Source organism: Anas platyrhynchos, chromosome 1 (assembly GCF_047663525.1).
Source record: "Anas platyrhynchos isolate ZD024472 breed Pekin duck chromosome 1, IASCAAS_PekinDuck_T2T, whole genome shotgun sequence".
Taxonomy (NCBI): domain Eukaryota; kingdom Metazoa; phylum Chordata; class Aves; order Anseriformes; family Anatidae; genus Anas; species Anas platyrhynchos.
Genome location: NC_092587.1, coordinates 188270960 through 188296046, shown reverse-complemented (window position 1 = coordinate 188296046; position 25087 = coordinate 188270960). Strand labels below are relative to the sequence as shown.

The 25087-nt window shown below is 39.8% G+C and overlaps 1 protein-coding gene across 9 annotated transcripts in view; it reads right to left on the bottom strand.

The window, feature by feature from the left end:
* LOC101792807 (zinc finger DHHC-type palmitoyltransferase 20) overlaps positions 1-25087 on the bottom strand; it is an 87883-nt gene that overhangs the window by 12078 nt on the left and 50718 nt on the right. For 8 of the 9 annotated variants that reach the window (XR_011806486.1, XR_011806487.1, XR_011806489.1 and 5 more), the window contains 7 exons: positions 17881-17907; positions 13868-13962; positions 10444-10564; positions 9076-9145; positions 7885-7917; positions 6932-7052; positions 358-490 (listed from right to left, as the gene is read on the bottom strand). Coding sequence is in view for 1 of the 9 variants with exons in the window: in XM_072032685.1 (XP_071888786.1) it covers positions 358-490; positions 6932-7052; positions 7885-7917; positions 9076-9145; positions 10444-10564; positions 13868-13962; positions 17881-17907 (600 nt within the window). In the remaining 8 variants the exon portion in view is untranslated. Of the gene's footprint in view, positions 1-357; positions 491-6931; positions 7053-7884; positions 7918-9075; positions 9146-10443; positions 10565-13867; positions 13963-17880; positions 17908-24782; positions 25076-25087 lie in introns of those variants that run through there. The other variant, XR_011806491.1, reaches the window with a different exon arrangement.

Genomic DNA, 25087 nt, shown 5'->3' with positions numbered 1-25087 from the left:
GACAACCCTCACCTCAGATGGTGCCACCGAGCTACTCCAAGTATTGTAACAACAGGGTAACCAGCAAATAGCAATTCTGTTAGATTACTTGACACTATATAAAAACCACAACAAAAATACGCCTCATTAGTCTCAAAATACATATAAAACCAAAAATTTGACATTCATCATGAATCTCCACACTTATCTCCAGCAGAGTATCTACTACACTAGGAAACACAAGACAAGGTTTGACCTTTTTTGCTTTCACCAAGAATTCTTCTTGCTGTACAGAATTTTAAAGTGAAAGTTTATCCTCCCGTTATCAGCAACTTGTTTTTCTGGACAAGGAACAGTTCTGTACTCCAATTAACTGACCTATTGTTGATCTGTTTTTGCCAACTAGCCAGCAGTGGTAGCTGAAGAGCCACTGTATGCCGATGAAGGCTATGGCTGCCACAAAGAAAAGGCATAGTATGTGGTATTTTGCATAGGCATCTGTCAATTCTTTCTGGGGAGAAAGAAAGAAAGAGATTAACATGTTAACACTTCTTCAGCAGTTAATGCATTATCATCACCAAACATTTTCTGCTACCCCCAGTCTGCTATATGTCTTTCACCCCATTTTTCACGAAGAAAAGCAGCACAAGCAGGGCCTTCCTTTCATGTCACGTTAAATCAGTGTGTATATAACAGCATTTGAAGGCTGATGGGTACCCCTTCCGTCTGTCTTTAGTTACGTGAGTGCATGTGTTCATTTGTCTGCTAGTTCTGTATATAACCAGGTTAGTTTTCTTAAATGCACAGCAAGGGGCAAGTGAAAAAAAAAATCCTTTACTAAAAAATGTTCACTGTGCAGCCACAGCCAAAGAAACACTGAAAACACATCCAAAATTGCTATTCTTCAAGAGAAGAAGATCCAACGAAAACTTCCAAACCCTTTCCTGGCAACTTAGTAATACTGAAACTACCTCTGAACTGGTGAAAGGAATGTGTATGGGAAGTGGCTCAGTTATATTGTGTTTCCAAGGCTGAACAACTCCTAGACAAGATCAGTTTCCGGGGACTGCACTTTAATTTTTGATAACCTCTCAGGTTTAAGGTTTAAGAAACAACCAGCATGTACCTAGCAGAACAAATTTGCCGTCTCTGACAAGGCAGAAGTTATTCACCAGAATATCTATGTAAAAAACAACAGTTTCAGTCCAACCACCAAAAAATAACCTCCCACCCACAGGCGATAGTCAATTCCACCCCCAGCCCCAACCATATTTAGGCTTGCACTTTGAAGAGGCCAATAGGATTTGTAACAATACTATTCTAGTTCTATATCCTCAAAATCACAGTACTTTTAAGCAGCTGACCTTTAGCAGCACTATGAAAGCAGAGATGCTATTTTTATTCAGCAGTTTAGTTAGCATTATTGCCATTACTTTTTCCATTAGCTCATTCAGCATACACACTTATCCGAGGCTTATTTTTTTAGACTATCTAGAAGACATTTCGATTAAGATCAAGTGCATACAAGTATATCTACATCCACATACACTGCCTATATTCGTAAGCAAAACAGATAACAGATTTTCTCCCTTTCAATCTATTTACACCATAGTTTGGTGTAAATAGCTACTATGAAGGATTGGATTAGGAAAACTACAGTAGGAACATTTTTAAGTAATTATATCAATATTGAATTTTACCTTTGGACAATTCTCTGCAGCTTTCCTGCGGCAAAGCTTTGCGCAAACAAAGACAATTTATTAAACACTAATATTATGTTAAGACCAAGTGTTTGAAAACAGCACGAGCTTTGTTAAGAAAAATGGTTGGTGTGCACACGTGCCCTTGGACGTGCCAAGTTCCAATGCCCACCAGCAGCCTGAGCCCCCGTTCTCCAAGAGAATGGAGGACTGAGTACACAAGAGCACATGACTAACTCCCAAGGCGTGTGATTTTCTTCTGAAGTCCTGCTGTTCAGATTGGGGCTGGATCACTTTCAAGTGGTTTCTTTAGCCTGAGCAGCGTGACTGCACTGGGTGCCTTCTTTACTAGCTTCCTCCCCGAGTAAGGTTTATGGTGACACTGTCTACGATGACACCATTCATACAGCTCTATAAAGCTAACAATACTCCAGAGAATAAGAATAAACCATAAAGCAATGGTTTATAAATAAGTAATCTGACTTCAGAACATAACTATTACCATTAAATGTAGGTTCAGTCAAAAGCACAAAAAATAAGATACCATTCCTTCCATGACTTTGTTTAAAAAAAAGCAAAGCAACCAAAAACCATCAACAGCAAGATGTAACACATCAATACTGTCTTTTCTTCCCAGTGTCCTTCAATACTGAAAATCGTGAGATATTTTCAGTGTAACATCTGAAATTCACCTAGTACTTCAGAAAAGAAAGAAACAGGAAGGCTGAGTTTAAGTTAGACTTTAAATTCCAAATTTTAAAGAATGTTATTAACCACCTTAGCCAAGATGCTAGCACTTCACAAATCTGTCCTACGTAAGCTGTATGGCTTTTCAGTAAGACTGCTCTGTGCAGAAAGCCTAGGGAGAGCCAAAGCTTTTACCCTGGAGTCTGGCATGTATTAACAGCATTTTCAAAAGTGCTGGCTACCCTCTGATCATGCCAGAGTAAGAAAATGATAGAGTCCAGCTGTTTGAACTGCCATCTAAATTCAGCTTATCTACTGCCTTTATTTATTTATTTATTGGCTGTAGTTTTGCTTAGACAATTTGTGCAACAGTCCCTCTCCTCACTGCTGGAGGGAAACAAAGTGTTTTGCAATCCCCTGAAATGAAGGCTAGCAAAAGACATACTTTAACTTCTTCTTACTCCTAAGCTTAGTGTTAAAACTGTGATTCCTCTTCCTACCTCTGAGCACATTGTGGTTTTCCTGGAAAAGGTGGTTACCGCATTCATTTTTCTAACTTCTTGATGTCATACATACACCCAAGCAGTCGTGCTTGCCAATACTTCACCGCCACAGTTTGCAATTTACATAAAAACAACAAAAGAAAAAAGCAGAGCTTCCAGGTTCAGGCATTTCACTACACAATCGTAACGAGAGTGAGACTATATGCAACTAGATCCTTAAATACTACTAAGCACCGCCAAGTATTACTTATAGGACTCTTCTGGAACTACTTAAATGAAGTAGTTCTCCATGGACAATTCTCAGGCCAGTTGATTTTGAAGCTCAGAAGAGCAGTGACAGCTTAGTCTTTGGGTCTGGGCCAGAAAATACAACTTACTTTCAGTTGCATCTCCCTAAAACAGTAGGTCTATAACCTGGAGAAGGATTTTTTTTTTTTTTTTTAAATCATACATCATTAATTTGCCTGATGCCCTGGGAACATTCTCCTCTTCCGACTACACAGGTGGAGCCACTGGCTCTAAGTTCTTGAATGCCAGTTGCAGAACTCAAGCATCTCTCAAAAAAGGCTAATTCTTCCCTGGATGGAAGGGTGCAGCCTGTGAGCGCTTATCACAGACTTAATCACAGCTGTGTTCTAGCAGCAAGCCACATGCCACAGCATGTGAGAAGAGTGAAACTTCAGTCATTAGTTATTTAAAATCTGTACATTTAGCAGCAGTGCAGAAGAGACTTGTGACTTGTAGGTGGGAGAACTTCAGAGCTTACAAAGGGAAATGATTTGCACAATAAAATTTGGTCTGCTTAGCACACATAATAGCCTGACGGCAGTCACTATTCTGAAGGGTCCTTCACAAACTCCTTCACAAGCACTGAGTCATCTGAGCATGTATGAAGTCACTTAAAAAATAATAAGAAAAAAAAATACTGTCAGAGCTCAGCTTGTTACTCATCTTAAATCTAAAGAAACTCAAACATCTAGTATACACCCCTGTGTGTACAGACAGGAGGACTCAGTTCTAACAAAGGACCTGGAATTACTTTTTCAATTTTTAAATAGAAGTGGAGTTTTTCAGAAGTATGTACCATCTGTCCCGGAACACATACCATATCCTTAAATTAACTATGCTCAGGATTGCCAAAATAATTTGGAGGACATTGAAAGACACTGAAAACAGCTGGAAAAATGTGCAGGTTTCAAGGTGGGAGGGAGCACAACAAAAACGAGAGTGGATGCAAACACACTGGGAAGTGCTACCCTGCACTGTGTAAACAAGGCATCGAGAACTGGGCGTTCAGCCAGGACTGGTGCCTGTGTCAAATGCATTTTGTTAAGCAGTGGATTTATCTGCTTATCTTTAACAACTTCCTAGGTATTAGAATAAGAATTTTATGAGTACAGGAAAAGGAGTTACGAGTGTAACAACAACAACGTGTCACTCGTATTCCCTTGATCCATACAAACCAGATTTAAACTCCCACAACAGAGCGTAAGCCTGTGGTAAACACTTAGAGCCAGCATGGCTGTTCCATCACGGCATGAACAGTACTAAAACCTTTTGTCAGTACTTCTGCACAGAGCATGAAAGATGCTATGAAAGTCTTGCAGGTGTGACAGATTTTGTTTTCCATCAGAGACCGTGCATGTCTCACAATATTTGCAAGTATCTGCACATACATGTTGCTTCTCTAAACAAATACCATCAACAGTGCAAAACAGTAGACTGCTAAAATTTGTGTAGGGAGCATGTACACCCTTAAAATTACTCCAACTTCTGAAGGTTACATTCCAAGTATTTCACCTGGCAATGGCTATATACGCTTTCTCTAAAAACATTTATAAGGAAGCAAAAAAGAAATGCTACCTTCTGAAAAGGAAACTGTAACATTTCTGACAGTCAAGCTATAAAAAAACAAACAAACAAAAAAACAAACAAATCTAGAGAGCCCTAATAGTTATCTGTCTGATGCTGTAGCAACCACTGCTCAGCATTAGCAACAGCGAAACCATCTACATGCAGAATGTATCTGCTGGCCACTCTGATCTACAGATGTAGAGAGAAGTTTCCAGGACTATTCTGTAGTCACCAGCACCCACCTAAATGCTTACATACTGGAGCCGTATTAAATTTTGCAAGTTCACATAATTTTGGTGCTACCAACTCTTTCTGGAATTCCACTTTAATCAAGCTATTACAAAATCATAGGAATATTAGCTTTGTGGAATGAGTCTTTTAGTATGAATGACTCAGAGATCTGATTATAAGAGCCTGCTATCTTCAGATTTCGGCTTGGAAGTAACAGGAAAATGAAAGCAACAAATGCAAACACACAGCTAACATTTCCTGTTGTCACAGTTCAGAAGTAGCCCATTCTTGCATAAAACATTTTAAGCAACTAAAGCGTTAAAAATATATCCCTCTTAAGTTCACTTCCTCTGCTCAAGAGTCCACTTCTTTATCGTGTCCAATGGGCTTTGGAATAGGCTTGCTGCAAATGTTGGTATTAAATGTTCGTTGTGGTCAGATGTCCTACTGACTCCCATTGCAGTAACAGCTATGAAGTGAGGTGACAAAGCAAATTCATTTTCTTTGCTCAAGCACTGACTGGTAAATATGTAGGAGCGCATCTACAGTTTCATTGGAAATTGCATTCAAAGCACTGGAAAGCAGCCAGGCAGATGTTTGGAAGTGACACATTCACAAATTAAAAATTTAACTATTTACAGTCAAGCAAGACTGAACAGCAGAATCGGATCATTTCATTTGCAACACCTGTTAAGCCACAGCTCTGGGTGATAAATACACCTGTGACTTTCATCTCACACAATACTGAAAGCTCAGTTCCCACACGCTGCTCTGCAGTGATGGGTTGCTACATAGAGTTGAGAGACTAAGAGAAACGCAGTACTTTGGCAGATCAGACCCATAGGCTCAGACGAACACAAACAAATGTGTCTGCACCATTTATCTTACCTGTCTAGTGACATCTGTCTCAAAGTACAGCTGTTCTGAATACATGATCAAGCTTCTCTTACCCTGACATGGCACTTTTCTCCAGTAAAGAGTCTTTCTTTTGCTACAGATAATTACTGCTCTTCACAGCTACAGCAACAGCAAGTAGCATCTAAGAGACACGTGCTGCCATTTATTTATAAACATGTGATGGAAAGCCTTCCGCTTAACAGGGATTTTTTCCCCATGTTAGTTAATGGAATCTGATTAAGAGAATTCTGATGCTAGCTCTTCTGTCTCAAGAGACTGGAAGGCACAGTACGAGGTTTCAGAGATGAAAGGAAGCATCAGAAGATGCTCTCTTCAGCCTGGAACATAACTGCAACAAAACTGATAGGAACAATGACACATGACATGCAAGGATGTTCACCTTTCACATATATTCTACTAAATCTAGTAAGGTGCACATATGTGTATCTATTATTTTATCTATTACTACTGACAATGGTTACAAGGAACACAGATATCATTAACACCATACTTAGCATTCTGCCCGTATCAGATCAATAAAACCCACTAGTATGAAGTTCAGACATGCCTACGTAAGGATTCCAAAACAGAGACTAGTGAGGTCCCAAAAGATTCACCTGCCTTTTCCGATAGCAAAGTAACCACAAAGATACAAGGTTATTGTATTTCATATCTGTTGGTATTTTGATGTATACGTGTGTGTATCCATCTAAACATACACACATGTATACACGTACATACACACGCGTAATTGTTTGATAAAACCGGGTCTTTCTATATCTACTTATCTATAACCAATAGTCTCAAAGAAATCTGAGCTGTGACATTCAATTTTGATGGAGCAGAGAAACCACAGTGTCCTCATTGGAGCTTCTTCCCCCAATTACTCATCCTAGGCAGTATAATAAATTTAACTCATTAATATTCGGAAGGTTCTCCTGCTTCAGTCACTTCGATTGATGCTGTTAATGGTAATGAACTATGGAACAGAGTAAATGGTGAGTGACAACATGCTGAGGCAGCCTTCAATAAACGCATGCAAGATTAAACAAACAAACACAAAAAAGCCTTAGAACTTACTGTCCAGAACTTTATGAAGTACTGCAAGACTGTAGCAGCAACAAACAGACAGTACAGTAAGGAATACATTAAAAACAGGAGGAAGAATTTGTAGTTAGAAAACCCCACACAATTATTCACCCTAGAAGAAGAGGAAAGAGAAAGAGGTTACTATGATGTACCAAAACAAATAAATAAAATAACAGTACACTCAGCTGTTTTTGCAGAGCATAATGTGTATGATGTCAGTAGTATGTCCAAAAGAGTTTGGCACTAGTGTTTCAGAAGCATTTTAAGCCATTATTTTGAATGAAGCCTCTTTCCTCAGGCTGTTAGCTGGGCCCCTCCCACAAATTTTGTTCCCTCCCAAGAATTTCTACAGGACAAGGCATGAGCTGTCAAAGCATTAGATGCCATCAGTCTCTTTAGGAAGCATCTCACATACTAGGAACTAATGACAGCGACTGCAGAAGATAATACAAATCTCTCCATCAATTTCAGTGGATGTTGCTTTTGTTACAAAAACACTTTCAAGTCAACTACTGATAGCAGTATCTTTGCAGCAACAGCAGATAATATTTTTACTGACTACCAGTGAAAACAAACTGCAGAAGAGTAACCATCTGAGGGCATGTTATGTATCATCTAGAATCAAGAACTGATTTTCACAACGTAGTGGTTATCGCCTCTTCTGTTGATAACACCACCAAACTAAAAGAACTGCCATTTCTCATAGGTCTTCTTATCTCCATGGTTTCTCTGTATAAGGAAAAAATGTATGGTTTGGGCTGCTGGGCCTACAATGCTAAGTTGCAACACACATTAGGACCAAAATTTATTTTCACATAATAAAGCCTCAAGAAATTCTGTGAAAATCAAATTTTACTTCAAAGTTTCATTTTCTGAAGCAGCATGTAGGAGCTAATTAATCATTATGACAGTCTTTTTTTTTTTTTCTTTTTAAATAAACTTACCACGGACAGTGGTGGTCCATTTTTAGTACACATCTGAAAAAAGAGTAGAGGTTATTTCCAGCAAATTAAAGCAAAATGTATATTTGCTTTCTAAGACATATGATTTTACTTTACTGTTTGTGTTTTTTCTTTTAATTGTAATGTCCTCACTGAAACTTTTGACCATTCTTCTGCATTCATGCTATGTCTCCACTTTACAGTGACCATCCTTTCAACCAAAAGGACTAAGTGAGATACGAGAGAATTGAGAAGAGAGCCTCTTAAATTAACATGGGGAGCATTACTGGGCAATACTTAAACCATATTATTTATAGTTCATTAAGCCACGCTAGTCTTATGTGAGCAATGAAAGAAAACAAATCCAAAGGACCCTTCGCAGCTGTGTGGATAAGGTATGTCAGCGGGTCATTCATTCCAACTAAGTCTACCTTAGGGCTATTTTTGTTACTTTTTTGTCTGTTCCTTGCTTGTTTGTTTATGGTAATTGAGGGGGAAAAAAACAGCACAGTGGGTAAATTGAATAGTTCATAGGCTATTTACATCCAGTTTTTGTATAAAGCCGGATGCTAGACATTTCAGACAGACATTCATTTGCTAATAAATTTGATTTTAGCCAAAAGATGCGCATTAGGTTCTTTAGTTAAGTAGATTTCCTCAAGCTCAGACATACAAAGTCTCACTCACAGATTCAGCACCCTTACAGACTTCTCTGATGACTCAGAATGAGGTTAGGGAGCAACAGTGGTGTCTTTTGAACAGCAAAGACCTGCAATTCCACTGTCACTCTTTGAGATAAAGCAGTATTAGTAACACACAGCTGTTTCAAAGCTGCAGAACCAAGATAAAATAGAAGAGCTCTGTAATAACCACGTGCTGGTATCTCTGACTTGCCTTTCTTTGCTTTCAGTGCCAATTTATTTGTTTTTACATAAGCACTACTTTATAAAGCTATAAGCAGATTGCAGGTTTCCTAACAAGTTCTGGCATTTTGGTCTATGGGGCTGCAACAATAATAAAGCACTAATGGGAGGAACTTTGCTTCCTTGGAATCAGAGTATGAAGGGTCTGAGAAGGGAACAAATAGTAAAATCTGCTGGCATGCAGGGGTTGACACACTGATGAAATTAACACACTGAAGTGGTTGTAATAGAAGGAAAGAGAAAATCCATCATTTCAGGTGCAGTAACTTACATGTCACACGCAGAACAGTGGTGGCAGCGGTCAGGTTTGATTAGCTGGCATCGATCACAGTATCTGATGGCTGCATTCAAGTGGCAAGGGTCACATTGTTATAACTCATTGCATTTTATGAAGACTTTCCCTCTTAATACAAACTGAATCTTAGAGAGCTTCCTTCCCTTCCAATCATACCTGTTTTCACAGACCTACTCATACAATATATATGTTTGAGTTTTTTTTAAAGAAACATATGAAAGTATTTAAATTACTTGTAAATTACTGCTATATGGAGTCCATTTCCATTTACTCTTTACCTCCTCAGTTTCCCCATCCTTCAACCCTCTGGCAATGACCTATCTTCTGTTTTCCTTCACCTCTGGAGAGAGTACCTAAGCATCCCATCGTGAAACTACAATCTTTCAGTAAGCCAACTTTCAACATTAGCCGTCTCTATCCTCTTCAGCAAACAGAGATCTAGCAGACTGTTCAGCAAATTAGCTCTTCCTCATCTTTCCTGGTTATTTTTAAATAAGCCTTCAAGCTCTTCTCAATGGAAACAAGACACCAGTACAGTCAGTTTGAAAGGAGGAGGAAAGCCAACACCTACAGCTAAGCAGAACTGCTAAGGTCTGACAAGAGCTTCCCAGACCCTTCCAGGGACTGGGATTCCCTCGGAGGGAGGTTTGTATTCAAAAAAAGCCAGGTATATAGACACTTTGTTTGAAAAGACACAGTTGACTTTGGTGACTAGTATCCTGAGTATTTTATATTTTTGGAGAAAAATACAACATTTCTAGTTTCAAGAAAGAGAAACAGGTATATTTAAAAAATATATATACATATGCATAAGACAACTGTTTCACAGATGATTCATATATAACTTGGAATAAAAATGTTTATACTTATTAAAGCTCTGTACTGAGTTATAGATGGGAGTGAAATAAGAGTTAATCCTTCTTAAATTCTAGCTTTAACAATGAAGTTTCTGCTCCCATGGAATTGCTATAGCCCAGAAAAAGCAATTTAATGGGGAACACAAAAGATTGTAAAATTAAGTGTACAGTTTAATTTTCATCTATTTCCAGGTGTATTTATTTTCAGTGGTTACTTTTTGTAGCCAGAATTAGAGACAAATGTTGTCATCTGTCTGCTTAAAAGAAGAGGAATTTTTTTTTTTTTTTGAAAAAGTTATTCCATACATTGGCTGTATATAGAGATCCCAGACAAAGGACTTGAATTTCTCATGGTGGAAAAAAAAAACACACCACAAGGTTATGGCCTTTGCAGTACATGCTTAATAGATTGTTCATTAACATCAAATGAATCTCACGAAATTAAACTAAGCAGCTTCAGGAGCACAGAATTATCTTTGTATCTCACCTCTTGATGCTGTTGTCGTACAGATAGGCAAGTTGCTAGCAGCTCTTCTCAAAATCTCCTGCTGGACTTCTGGTCTCTCTTCCTTTTCATATTGTTCTTTATCAGCTTCTGACAAGCAGAACTGGGAAGGAAAAAGACAGAATGAAGGGATAAGAACAATTATTACTTTGTGTCCTACTCAAGTTCCAAGGAAAAGACCCTATGTACCTTAATCCTGTCTCTGAGCGACCCCTGACATTCTCCTTCCCCTTGAATACTACAGGAGATCCTCAAAACTACATGATGGTCCTGATGGTCCTGAGCATATTTTAAAGAGAATCATCTTTGTCTCCATTTCATTACCTACTGCATTTTCCCTTCAACACAAAGGAAGCCAGAAGCTCAGGGGAGTTTTAAGAAGGTGGAACTTAACTCTTGATGAGAGTAAATGTGACAGGAGACTGAAGTTCTTTTAACCCACTTTCTGACTTAGAGAGGGGCATAAGCCAGAGAAAATAGTGAAGAGGGTGTGTATGGAGGTGGGGGTGGCGACCAGGAATTTTCATTGCTTCCTCACAGAATTTGGAAGAGTTTAAATGGAATTTTTACTTGGGAGTAGTCAGCACTGGTTTCAAAATCCCTAACCTATGTTGGAAGCAACTTCAACAAAGCTTGTACAGTTTCAGAGTTACAAACCTGAATATAGCATGAGGACCACTCCTGTAGAAGCCTTACTAAAAGGTAAAGCTTTACCAGTATAACCTGGAGAGCTTCTACTCACTTGCAAAACGCTTTGGTATCCACTGAAATTACAGCTTTACCATTAAGCCCCACAAAACCCAGTGTGCTGACAAGTCCCCGTGGAGTGAGGGCTGAACTCACAATTTCCTCTGGTATTTTCTATTCTGAAGCACTTTTAAACTCTGAGCTTCCCACAAGGACTACAAGAACCCTTTTTATGAGCACACATAGACAAAGTATTCATAGCAGTGAGTGGAAAATGCTTTGTATGCAGCTGGAACAAAAATTGGCTTAGTGTGGCTTAACATGAACATATTTTCCTACCAAGAATATGTATATGACTAGTTCACATGGATTTTCATCTCATCATGTACTTTTTCCTCTTTTGGATTTGAGTTGGTTGGCAAGCAACGGCAAACACTCGACTTACAGAAAAGGAGGAAGCAGTAAGACATGGCTGCAATTTCTCAGTGTTATTTCCCAATCTAGAATGCAAATAAATTGCACCCTATCCCATAGAATCTAATTGTCACCTGTTACATATGGTAGCATTCCAGTTATTGAGCCTACCCTACCCTACTATTGAGCATGAAACATGAAGCATTGTTTCCATTTAAATAATCACAAATTAGTATCAATCTATGCAAAGAATGAAAATGAAGTTTAATACTTTAGTCATCATCAAGAGTTTGACCTTTTTTTTTTTTTTTTCCTCTAAACATTTGTCTCTAAGCTAAAAGCCTAGATATTTACTGAAATATGAAAACTGGAGATGCTCACATCAAAAACTTCAGATAGATCTGAAGCATCATGCCTTATCCCTATTGCCTTTTTTGAGCCTGCTAGGGTAGCAAATGGCTGTCTCCATGACCTGCAATCAAGCAGAGGTCGCATTAAACACAAAACGCTACTTCTAGATGACACTTCTGTGGCAAGTCATTGATGTACAGGAAGGGAACTAAAACACAAAATTAATTTTTTTTTGATTTTTTTTTTCCAAGTAACATAAAATAAACTCTAATAAAAAAAAAAAAAAAGGATTTTGTTTTTCTGAAGTAAATATTTCTGTTCTAATTTCAGAAATTAAAAAGGACATGAAACCACAGATTTGCTAGACAATGGCAGGATATGTATGTTGAAAGACATCAAAAGTTGTCTATTACCACATAGCTAACAGAATTTCCAATGAGGTTCCACTGGTTCTTACCAAAACCAGAAAGAGTCCCTTTGTTTCCTTCCTCTTTCTGGATCTAATAATGTTCACTGTTATTTCTTATGACAAATGTACAGGGATTACACTAGAACAACAGCAGCTGCGGAATCTTTTTTTAGTTCAATAGTGTGATCACAGGATGCTATTTGTTTTGCAAGAATGGCAAACTTCAATGACTAAAAATATATACATTTACACTTTCATACAATGAGGAGATTCTGAAGTCTGTTTTTAAATATAAAAACCTGCAAAAATTACTCACTGATACATGAACAGAAGGGACTTTCCCAGAGAGAGAGAAAAAAAAAGTGTTCCCTGCGTTGCTTTTTTCCTATGAAAGAATTGTATTGATCTGATCTATACCCACGTTAACATAGGAAACATTCCTTACATGCCATATGCTGAAACCATCCCTTTCAGTCAATGAATAGCAAAAGCTTGCTAGAACATTACTGCAACTACAGGTACTGTCAGTACTGTCAGTCTACTACTGAAGAACCCAAGCAGACAGTAAAAGTTATCAGACTGCTCTCAGAGCAGCCCAAATTCACACACCTTTACAAAAACTACAGTTGCAACCACATCGTAACCAGCTAACCTGCTTACCATTATCATTTGCCTGCAGAAACATCCCCCCCACATAAAGCCAAATCATACCACCCTGAAGACGTTTCAGGATGAAATGTCCTTGAATTTTTTTCTCCTTTGCATTTGTAAGCTTAACTATTCAGTACTACTCTTTTCACTTAACTAAAAAGCAGAATAGTCTTTAGCTTTTTTCACTTTATAAATGTATCTTAGAAAGCTGCAGAATATCTAAGACATAATTATGTACTACAGAGCATTGTTTGCTTTTCCATAGAAGTACAGTTTTAACTCTTTACAAAAATATTTAAGACTGACATGAGCAATGAAAGTCAATCTTGCTAAAAATAGAATAAAAATGCAACCTCCACAGAACAATCAAAGTCTCAAAAAGTTTATCCAGTTTAAAAGCTTTTTAAAACCAAGGAAAGTATTTTAAATTTGGTGCCACCATCTCATCCCTACATATACATCCCCGAGGGAAAGCAGAAAACAAGGTAATTCATTTCAGGCTTACGCTTTCCTACTTGAAGGTCAAAACTATCTAAAAAATACAAAAATGCAGCCACTGGAGTTATTGATTTTAAAAATGTCAGAAGTCAAACACTAGCAAAGCACTGTATCCCCAAATTTGCTTTTTTGTCTTACTACTTTTGCACATACATGTGACTGTCAAGCTTGAGATGAATTAAACACATTTAATATAAGGAAATGCCATTATACAAAGCATGCAGTATTTTAGGAGTAATCTGATGATTTGCATTCATGATATGCTGTCAAGCTGTTCTATTTTAGATAATGAGAAGGGAAAGGTGAATCATGCATTACTGCAAACAAGTTTCATCACTGAAAACAGTTCATCTATTTATAAAAAAAGCATTGACATTTTTCTAACGTCAGATTTACCTCATTGGAAGGGGATGCAGGAGATGTGAAAATTGTCTTCCAATACGACCATACAAACATGACAAATGACAGATGAAAAACCACAAGGTACACAACTGCAATAAAATACAAATAAAAATTTGGTGAATATAGCTGAAGAGAGCAAGAGATAAAACCCCTGATTTTTGATGAGGGCTAGACTATGACATTATGAATCAGCTGATAAGTTATATTAAACCTTTTTGCCTGGGTAAATTTAGCACTCTGGCAGTGCCCACTTGAAAAAAAAAAAAAAAAAAAAAAAAGAACACAAAAAGCCTCCGTAACACCACCAACAAATCACTAAATGTCATAGTTGCTATTCATCAAGGAAATAATATGTTTTTATGTAAGATTCTACAGCAGATTTTGAAGGAAAAAAAAAAAAACAAAAACAGAAGTGAATACAGTTTCACCTAAGGCATGCAAGTGACTAACCTGTTTAGATAAAGATGCTCCAGTTCTACTCTAGATTATGTGATAACTGGCCTACAGAGATCAATTTAATTTTTTAGTATGCATCAAGAGATGTACTTCTAATAGAAACAGCATAATACTGTGCCATTGTGGAATGTGCTGGTTTTCAATAGGAGTAAAAACCCCAAACCAGGAAGAGAGAGGACTAAACAGCAAGGTCTCATCTTGGAGTGAGTTAAAATTGCTTGCAAATCTTATTTCAAATCTTCAGAGGAAGAGTCCTGCTATTACAGCCACTGTGGCAATAACAAGTAGTATGGAGCCCCATCAATTTATGAATGGATGTGTGTGATATGGTTGCCTTAAACACCAAAGGCTTGTGACTTACGGCCCTGGAAGCTTCTTCCAATCTTGCTTCCTCTAATGGTTTCTTTTACCATTTGTAAAGAGGAAATTGGTTGGTCATGCCAGATCAGCAAACCTTACAAAATGTCATGCCAAGTATTTACGTTATCTTCATTTCTTTAGTTGCAAGAAGGAAACTTGACCTACTGTCCTGTGCAAATACAGAGTCCTTTAAGAAGCCATATTACACTCTTCATGGATTGCAGAACAGACCCTACACTTCAGGAACTTTCAGCAGCTCAAAAAAACAAACCAACCAAACAAAACAAAAAAAACAAACCAACAAACAACAGGTACACAGTCACAGCAGGCATAGTCTTAATTTTTCATCTTTCAGGATTTTTACTGTTCATTACAGTAAAAAAAAACAAAAAACAAAACAAAACAAAAAAACACACACACACACAAACAAATTAAACTTGAGCTTCCTTCAGAGAATTCTGCTTTTTCTCTTTGCCTCTGACTCCTCCAACTATAGATCTGGCAAATTTTCAGCTGTGGAAGCAAGAAGCAAAGCCTTTTTCTAAAACCATCCTAAAATTGTTGCTTGAATCCTATTTCTGATAGGAAAGAACCTATGCTTCACTGTGCTAGGCGCTACATAATTAGAAACTGTGTTCTATTAAAAACATACTACACACATTCAAACATAACATGGTTAAGAAATTAAAAAGTGAGAAATCTGCAAAGAGGAGAAAGACCTAAAATCTTAGTGGAAACAGCTGCATAAATCAAAGCTTTGGGGGAGAAAAGGGTGAGAGGAGTTAATAGGAGGAAAGAGGAAACGATATTGTGGAGGGAAGGGCATGGCAAAAGTCAGGTGCACAATAAACAGCTTAATTCTGGCCATAAAACTCAGCCCTAGGATCCGATCCCTTTGGAGTAGCAGTACCACTCTGCAGAGTACTCCCTGGAGCATCTCACATCAGTTTCAAATATAAATATAAGCTGGCTTCGTTCCTATTCAGCTTACTTTCTTGTAATTTGAAGACATGAGAAAACCATCAAATACCTCAAACCCCAATATCTGTTATTTCAGAGATGTGAGGAAGCCCCAGCTAAGCTAGGGCGTCCAGGATTCCTGGTGCCATGCTGTGACCAAGCGAAACGACTTCACCTTAAAGGCACCGGTGCACATTAGACCTTAAGTTATACCCTCGGGAGGACAATGTCATAAGATATGCTCTTAGCATCCTCCTGAAGTATACTAAGCCTTCCTCAGATTTACCCCTCACAATTTTTTCCTGCATCATTCTTAACTCCACTTTAAAGACAGAGTAGGATTACAGAGCTGACAATACTCAATAGAACTAAATTATATTGTGGAGAGATTGAGAGCTGGCTGTTCTATCCTAATGGATAAAAATCTACGCAAGAATATGAAAATACAAAGACACGGAAACAGTTAGCCTTAATGGGATGAAGAAATCACCAGCAATTGAATTACAAAGTGTAATTAAAAACCTGCAGTAAACGAATTTGAACAGAGCACAATGAAAAATGGTGCAAAATATATTTGCTACTATACATATTATTTACATTGCAATGTTATCAGTGCTTTGGCCATTTGACTCTCCTGGTTCTATTTCCTGGCTATTGGAAGTTAGCCTGCAAGAACTTTATGAAACTTGGAACTTTTATTTCAAATGAAAAAACAACTTCACATTTCAAGATCAACCTCCACTGTAAAGAAATTCATGCATGCAGGGTGCCTGTGACATGCCGTAGAACTGAAAGGGCAAAATATGTGCAAACGACTGCTTTCAAAAGCCTAACAGGCAGGTTTCAAAGATACTGTTCTCATTAATTAATCAAGCATTTGTCTTCTCTGTAGATTTAAGAGAGCCTGCTTCGATCAGGCAGGCACTGCATTTGAATTAAAGCCAAGAGATGTGGCTACATTACACCACCATCACTGCTCTGCCAGGCTTCTTTAACAGAGACATGAATCTTGCCTTTCTGAAAGAAACTAGAAAGTAAAACTTTACTTCTAGTAAAACCAGACAGTAAAAGCACAGCAGCAACCTGCAGAATTTTGTGAAGTCTTGATGAAGCCCAGCTGTGCATTGCAATGTAAAAACCCACGCTGAGACACAGCTTCCGTCTTGAACAGCTTACGGTTTACTTTGGAGGTTTTCCCACTCTTTCACCTCTTCTTTAAAAGATGAAAGAGGACAGACTCCATCAAGTTTCCTCCTTTTTACAGTTTTCTTCTGAATGCTCTCCACCAGGAAGTAAACTGATGGGTTACCTCCAAGTTCTCTTTTGCAAAAATATTTAAGAGATGAGAGCCTCTTACCAGAGGTCTCACACTCTGAAGACAGCCTTCAGTGGATGATGGAACTGCCAACCTATGCGTAGCATAAAATCATGATAATCACTCTCACGTTCTCTCTTAAGCTGAAATGGACTTCCAAATATCCCTATAGTGATTCTGTGGGGAAAAAAGCCTGAAGTCTTATTAAAAAAAAAAACAACAGCACTTTGAACTTCTGGAATTGAATGATCCTCTAGCCTAGTTTTTGTTCACAATTAAAAGCAGCAAGCATGCTGGAATTTCTTTGGTGAGTTTGAATCTCTATAAATACTACCCCCTGTGACGTATATTTGACAAGGACAATAATAAGGCTTAAGGAAAGTTTGTAAAAACAAGGCCTTAACCACTTAACCTGGAAATCTAAAATTATAATGTGCAGTCACCTTTGAAATGGCTGTGTTTTTTGCACAGTTCTGACCAGTCCTGAGGAATGGTGCTCTGAGGAACCTGGTAAGCTATTTGGAAAAACAGCAAACAGTACAACAATCCCTCCTCTTCCAAAAGTCTTACTGGTCAGAGGTTGCAAGGAGGCTGGTAAGATGAATATTCATCATTCCTTCAGGATGAAACAGAAAATGGACTGCTGCAGTTCCTTCCCTCTTCTGTTCTCAGAAGGTACCCATTTAAAAATATTTGCAAACCTAAATCAAAGTTACTTTCCTCACAGGTCTTGTCTTCATCCCAAGCGGTACTGTGAGCTCAGCGTACCCAACATCACAATATTTAACTTGTTTCTTAGCAATGATCTACTTACTACAGAGAGGTTACATACAAAGAAATACATTTCAATTCTATATCCCTTAAGACTTGTGTGCAACAAAACTATTTACATTAAAAAATAATAATTAAATGTTACCTTTTTCTGCAGTTGAAGATATAGTAACTGGAAGAGAAAAAAAAAAGATATATGGTAAGTAAATCTGCATTGAATCAAAAATTTGGATAAAAGTAAGATACCCAAGATAGCCGACTTGTTCCAAATCATGTATCAGGTGTTAATAAGGCCTCCCTGCCCAACTCTGGGTAAACCAGGACTCAGTACTCCTTCTGCCAGCCCCTGAGGCTTGGCGAGTCAGTGGAAGAGCTGAAGAGATCCAGTTCCCTGCTCTAACCAGCAGAGGAGCACACTCCTTTCCACAGCCATTAGTTAGATCATAATTTATACTTGCCCTTCAGATACGCACCCAGCACATTTTCTGGAGCACATCAACATCCAGGCCAACCTGTTGTACTTCCCTCCCCAACCCAAATTCTTAAGACAGTTGAAATCTCCCAAATTCCTCCTATTCTGCACCTTCATCTCTTTTTATCCCAACACCAAATTGTTTGCTCAAATCTATCCTACATGCTCTCTGACTGGTGCATCCTCTTGCTCTCAGGCTTCTCTGAAACCTTTGGAGTTCATTCATCAGTTAGGCAAGACACTGATCAGAGAGCAGCTGTACTTACTGGGTCACTTTGTTCATACCGCTCTCCTTGCTGGGTCTCTTCCCTAAATTCCTGAAATCCAATGAGGAAAGGATCTTTTCCTGACTCTTCATCTGACACAGCAAATTTAAGTTCCTGGCCATCAACACGAGCAAAAGGTGAACAGAGCACGTCCTGCCTACTGCCATTCACCTCACTCCACATCATCTCCTCTCCCTCAGCGCTGATGTTTGTCCAGTCACCAGTCTGCACGCCGGCTCAAAGGAGCTTTTCCCTGATGCACATTAGAGAGCTAAATCCGCAGGGCTTCAGTGTGCGTTACAGGCTTCGTTCCACAGAGCTACTTCGGTCACAGAGGCAGCATGTGCCTCACTTAGCTGCAGATATCTATAGCAAAGGGGTCTGCAACCCTATTACACAACTGTGCCTCTTTATAGTATGCAGAGATGTAACAAGGTGATACCCTGATGTACAGATGAACCTTTTTTGTTCAGATTTTGATTTTTTTCCCTCTCTCCTTAAAAGACATGCTCAGCACCCTGTCTGTCTGTCCACGGAAGCCTCTAGCTTCAAGCTAAAGGAGGTTAACCCTGAAGAAAAGCAAATTCCTCATTAGTTAGCACATATTGGATGTGCATACTTGCACAGCCTCCTCCTGCGTTTCTGTCTAAAGTACAAAACTAAACTGAGCCAAATTTGATGCTTAAAGACTCAAGATAATGAACAGTCTTTACATCCAGAGAAAAGCTTAAGATCTTATCACTTGTGAGACTTAAACAAACAAAACCACACTAAACTTCATAGAAATGAAGTAAAGCCTTACAGAAGCAGGAAGATAATTTCCTTATTTTTACCCAGGTCTCCCGGACCAGAAAGCAGTTATGAGACTGGGCAGAACAATTTTAATTTGGCAAGCTCCGGCAGGCTGAGGTGAAAGTGAACACTGAAACACTTGTGATTTTCATTCTGTCTTATCATCTTTAACTGAAATAAAAATAAAAGAAAGCTACTTCTGTTTTACCTCAAGTTCATGTAAATTTTGGGATTCTGCTTTTATTCCTTGCACTGCTGTTATTCCCACTCTCAGACAGATTAAACAAAGGGCAATCCTAGTGCTTGTCCAAAGTCACTTAGCACACAGAAGTCAACAGTTTCACAGGATCTTTACATGACGAAGCCTTCCTTTGAATAAGTTAATATTTAATCTTTCTAGAACAGACCTGTAAGTATTTGCTAGGCTGGCAATGTAACAAGCAGCTTTACACCAGCAAGAAATCAATTTCAGCTTTTGAACTCCAGTTCAGGAAATAAACACAGAACAAGACATTACCATTGCATCCCACAATCCCTGGCCTGCAGTTTCAGTTACAAGCTCAGCTCTTGGGTTTCGGCTTTCTTCTTTGCTGCTTCTAAGTAGTTAGAAATTGCTGTCAGCCTCCACTGAAATTAATACCAGTTTCACTGAAAACATTCCTAAAACACATTTTTTTTTTTTTTTGGTCTGAGGGGTGGGATGGGGAAAATAAAGCAGCACCACCTTTTTGCTCTTTTTTTTTTTTTTTTTTTTGAACAAAATAAGCACTGCGTATGATTTATATATTAACCTCAGGATGCAACAGCCTATACATTAGATTAGATACATCAGAACCTGTTAGGGCCTTCAGCACCACTATCAAGACAAACCTGTCCATATTTCAGAAAAGTAAGCACTGCAAATCAACTTTTCTTTTGAGTAGAACCTGAAGTTCATGGTACACAGAGTCAGCGACCTCAAATTAATTACCGTCTGCTGAAAGCATGCACTTGATATTCTGGCCCTTTTATCTCAAAGCATCTTGTAGAAGACTGGCAGACCAGTAAGTGATGAAGCAAAACCTCTAATTAAAACCAGGGGTGAGTTTTTAATTTGCTAGTAGAACTCTAAGTGGGCAGCAGCAAATTTCACCCGAACAGGACAGGTAGTTTGGTGCTCCCTGTCTGGACGTGGCAGCTCTGAGCTCAGGTGCTCATTTCGTGCCTCTGGCCGCTCCCTGCACGCCTGGACCAAACCCAGGGGCTCGGTGACACAAGTGACAATGCAGGGCTGGGGCCAGGCTCTGCACGGGGCTGGCAGCGAGGAGGGTGGAGCCCTTCCTCGGGCAGTGCTCAGGAAAGCAGAGAGCTAAAACAATTTCCCAAGAAACCAGGCTGAGCTAGTGCTGCTGCTCATGGAAGGTTTTTTTTCATTAGAGGAGTGCCCAGAGAGCAGGTTTCATACCATATAAAGGGCACGTGCCCAGCCAGCCCTATAAACTAACACAACCAATGCAGTGCAAAGCACCAAATAAGCAGCTTGATAATCTTTCTGCCCAAGCACCCGGTTTTCCAACACATCTGTATCCAGCCAGAGCACCTTGGCAGGAATCCCACGTACTGCTAGCAGCAGAAGAGGTCCTCTTTTCAGATGACAATCCGCGTGCCTGAGCCAAGGCACCACAACATAACCAAGCGTGTCCACGGTGTTTTAATTTCCTTATTCTGAAATTCACAAGAGAGGCGCATAAGCACAGTTAACTAATGATCCGACGTGTTTAATTAGCTGTTTGTTCTCCTGAAGAGGAACCCCCTGCTCCTCAGGGAATGGATTTGCACGCGTAACATGCCAGCACTGGAGAGAAGTGCTGATACTTTCACTTTTGCTGTGGGCAGAAATCAGAAGTTACTGAGCTGCTGCTGCTTCCACCACACTGCCACTGCTTGATAACTACTGCAGTCACATTTTGGGCAGAGATTTCTCCTGGGTTTCTTCCTGAGGAGGCAGATGGGATCACCTTCCTGCTGTGTATGCAACAGACTCTTCAAACGGGAGCATTACAATAGATCACAGAGGGCTTCTCGTGTTGACAATGCTTTGGGGAAATCAGAGCCATCTCCCTCCCTAAAAGGGCTGCTGCAGCCTTCAGAATAACCAGTTAAGTTCGTACCATGTTATGAATCCCAAATTACAGACTGCTTTGTTTGCCAAGATTTTAGACACATTAGATATTACACTGCACTAAAAAAAGCAAACTGCTCTGCAAGTAGGTGCTAAGAAAGTACGCAAAGCTAATTACTCCTGCAGCTTTCAAAATCACAGTTTTCCAGGCTTTGAGGAATTTAAGACATAGAAACATTTATAAAAGACCAGTAGGTTCCTAAACCAAGCCATTCTCCTTGTAACTAGTCCTGGCTCTTCTGGGCTGAGGTTTCAGAACATAGTTTTAGCTAGAGAAGTAAAATGCTACCTTGAACAAGATTTTTGTTTTTATATGTAAAAGCATCCAATGACCTTAGTTACGATCTGCAGGAAACTCAGCCAAAGATAACATTTTTCTCAGTGCAGATTGCACTACTGAATTCTGCCAGTGCTTCAGTCAAAGCGTTGTCTGTATGAAACAGGCTGGTTTCACCCACTAACTTTTACTACAAACGTCAAAACAGCAACTTCTGAACGAGGTCTGGCCAGGCCGCGTTACAGCTGCTCACCCACAAAAAGGTTTTGAGGATGGAGGGAGAGGTAATGAAATGCAAGTCAGCCCGAAGTGAAAATGAGCCCCAGGAGAAGAGCTCTGCTCACGCTGAGCTTCTGAGGGGATGTAGCGACCAGAAACAATCGGTTCAATTCACTACCAACACAATAACGCCGTTGTTTGCAAAAGCGATGTTAAAAGCAAAACATGTTTTGATAACAAGAAAGAACACAAGAAGTGGTTTTAGACTAATGAAAAGCTATTTTACAGCGTATTTCTAGGTGTGCTTTCTTGCAGACAGAGCTCCCTGCAAGCTACATGCAGAAAGAAAAAAGAATCGAGTAAGAGAGTGTTCATTCATGTTTTTCTCCTTTAACGCATTTGAAGAAAATCTGAATGAGATGTGGCCACAAGCCTTTTGCACTGCCTTCAGTTACGTGTTCACACTTCTTACTACTCTGCTGACATTCCCTCGCCTTCTATCCATTTGGTGAGAAAAGGGCATTTTCACCCTTCCATTAGCTTAATAGCTAGCTTACCAGCTGGGTCACAACTACACAGCAACAGGGCTCTAAAACGGCCAGCGTTCACCCAGGTACTGCTGCAACGCTTCTGAGAAACGCAACGCTGTTTCTACAGGAGGAAAACAACAGAAGAGCTCATACTGGGAACCTCCTTTCATCTTGCCCATACCATTCCTCCTTGGTGTTCACAGGCTGTACGTCAGTAATATAATTAAGTTGTAGAAGTGGCATAACCAAGTAAACGCATACTGGTGCTGAATTACAGAGCAAACCCGAGTGCTTCAGACACCAATCACGGGACACTGAGGAGTAGGGGAATGTCCTAGAGGAGGAGTGTGGGGCAAGCAGTGCTGGGAAGCAAAACTGAAAGGAAAAAGGAATGACGGGATAGAAGAAGCAACCCCGATTTACTACACCGTCTTCTACTTTGATTAGTAAGAATATTTCCTGATACTACATTACACTTGGCTTCCTACTACACCTACTAACTGAATACATATGTTTAACTCTGAATTCATGCGCAGGGACTCAAAGGAGGAAAACAAACAGGATGGAAGAAATAGTTGGGGGGAACAAAGGCCTTCTTTCTTTCTTCCTGTTTCCTTGTAAGCTTCACATCTTAATAATTACCTAACCTTTACGAATAACCTTGGAAATAAAAAACCACTGGTGTCTGTGTGGCTACAGTTTCTGTATTACTCAGTCTTTACACATATTTTTCTAGTCTGTTTCCTCTTTTCTAAAACTTTCCTTCTTCCTCCTGTCTTTCCTTTACCCAGGCACACATCAGCTGCGTATTGTGCCCCTTGCTAAAGGCAGCCACAGAAGCGCAACAAGACATAAAGCCCTGCTTCTGCGCCTGCTGTACAGGCACATCTGCAGAGACCAATGTCACTTCATTCATTAGCAGTGTATTAATTGCATCCTAGCTCTTCTTCACAGTACACACTGCAGTAGTTTTCAAGCCAAAATAAAACATATGGAGCACGGGGAGAAAGTAAACATACCTGCCAAAAGAAACAGAAAATCCTGTATTTTGCAATAAATCCTCTCTGTGCTTGTTTGAACTCAAATGCAGCATAACAGCGAAGTCAAAAAAGGGGAAGGAAAGAACTGGGGGAGGCAGGGGGGAGACTCAACCACAAACAAGCTCAGAAAAAATACCTTTCCTCTTCCTTGAGGAGTTGACCTTTCATCAAAAGTACACAGAAAATTCAACAGAAGGTTAAAAATAATAGTAATAAAAAATAAATCAGAAAAAAAAATCATAGAAAAACAAATCTTGGTCACCAAGTATCATTTTGACATTTAACAACTGCTGTCAGTGACAGCAATAAAAATCAATAGGTAATTTTCTTACTAAATGACCACTTTTTCTTAATAGCCTGCATCTGCAGACGTTAAAAATAAAGCTGATTTGCGAGCAAGAAGTGCCAGACGTCTAGAAACCAGATTTATAGATGTGAAAGTTCTCACATAAACAGGAACCAGCCCTTTCAATAATTCACGCAAATGAAACCGTGCTGAATTTGGCAGGACTCTCTGCAGCCCTCTATGCCTGCAAAGGTCTTCCGTAAGATCAGGGCCAAAGACATTTTTCTGAAGAAAATGATTCACCAGCAACCAGCCCTGACCCACTCTGTGATCAGGATGCAGAGCTGAAGGATTGAGGTCCTGTCCCTGATTCAGCCAGAGATCACCAGCGAGACCCTGGGCAAGTCACTTCATCTCTTGAATTTCTGTTCTTTACTTATGAGAAGAAACACGTACTCCTGGTCTGCCTTTTGCTGGAACAGTCAGACTTCAATCACAACTGTAAAACAAACATAAGTCCATAACCTCACACAGCCCCCCTCAGGACTGCTGTAGCAACCACTCATGCCCTCCAAACCTCAGTATTATCCAGAAGTTAGGCAAGAACTGAGTACTGTGGACCAAAAAAAAACCACCCAATACCTTGATTATTTCTAAAGGCCAGTTATCTTTACAAGTTTAGGGCTATCAAAGCAAGTATGTAACATGAACAGCGGTAAGAGTAGGGACCCAGACACGAGCACACCTACGCACGCAGCTGAAAACAGCCCTGGCTCAACAAGTCCGGTTGTGTATCCCCGTATTTTTACATTTCTCCTGCACAGGTAAACATCCTCCTGAACCAGACCGCAAAGCCAGAAAAGGGTAAATATCCTCCTGACCGACACCGACTGCAAATGAGCTTTATGTAACGCCGAACCCTACCACCACGAGCCCTGACGCAGCCCGACAAGCCCCTAAGCCCCAAATCCCGCTTAGGGAGGATGTTTCCAACCCAATTACACCTCAATGACAGCGGGGGCCGGGACTCTTCATCAGCAGGGGCAAAAGGGAGCGCAGCGAGAGGCGTTGAAGTAGTTGTGTGGTACACGAGGAAGTTCCGGATCGGCTGCAAATAATCGGAATAGGGAGGGGAAGGGGAAACTTCTCCGGGGCGGCAGGAGTTGTGAGGGGCAGGGACCCCCCCAGGGCCCCGGTAGGGATCCTGAGGGGCCCTGTGGAAGTCTCAGGGTTGGGGTCTCTGCCCCTCATCGTCCCCCTGAGGTTCCCGTCCCCAAACGCTGTGCCCGCCTCGGCCGCCGTGAGGTGC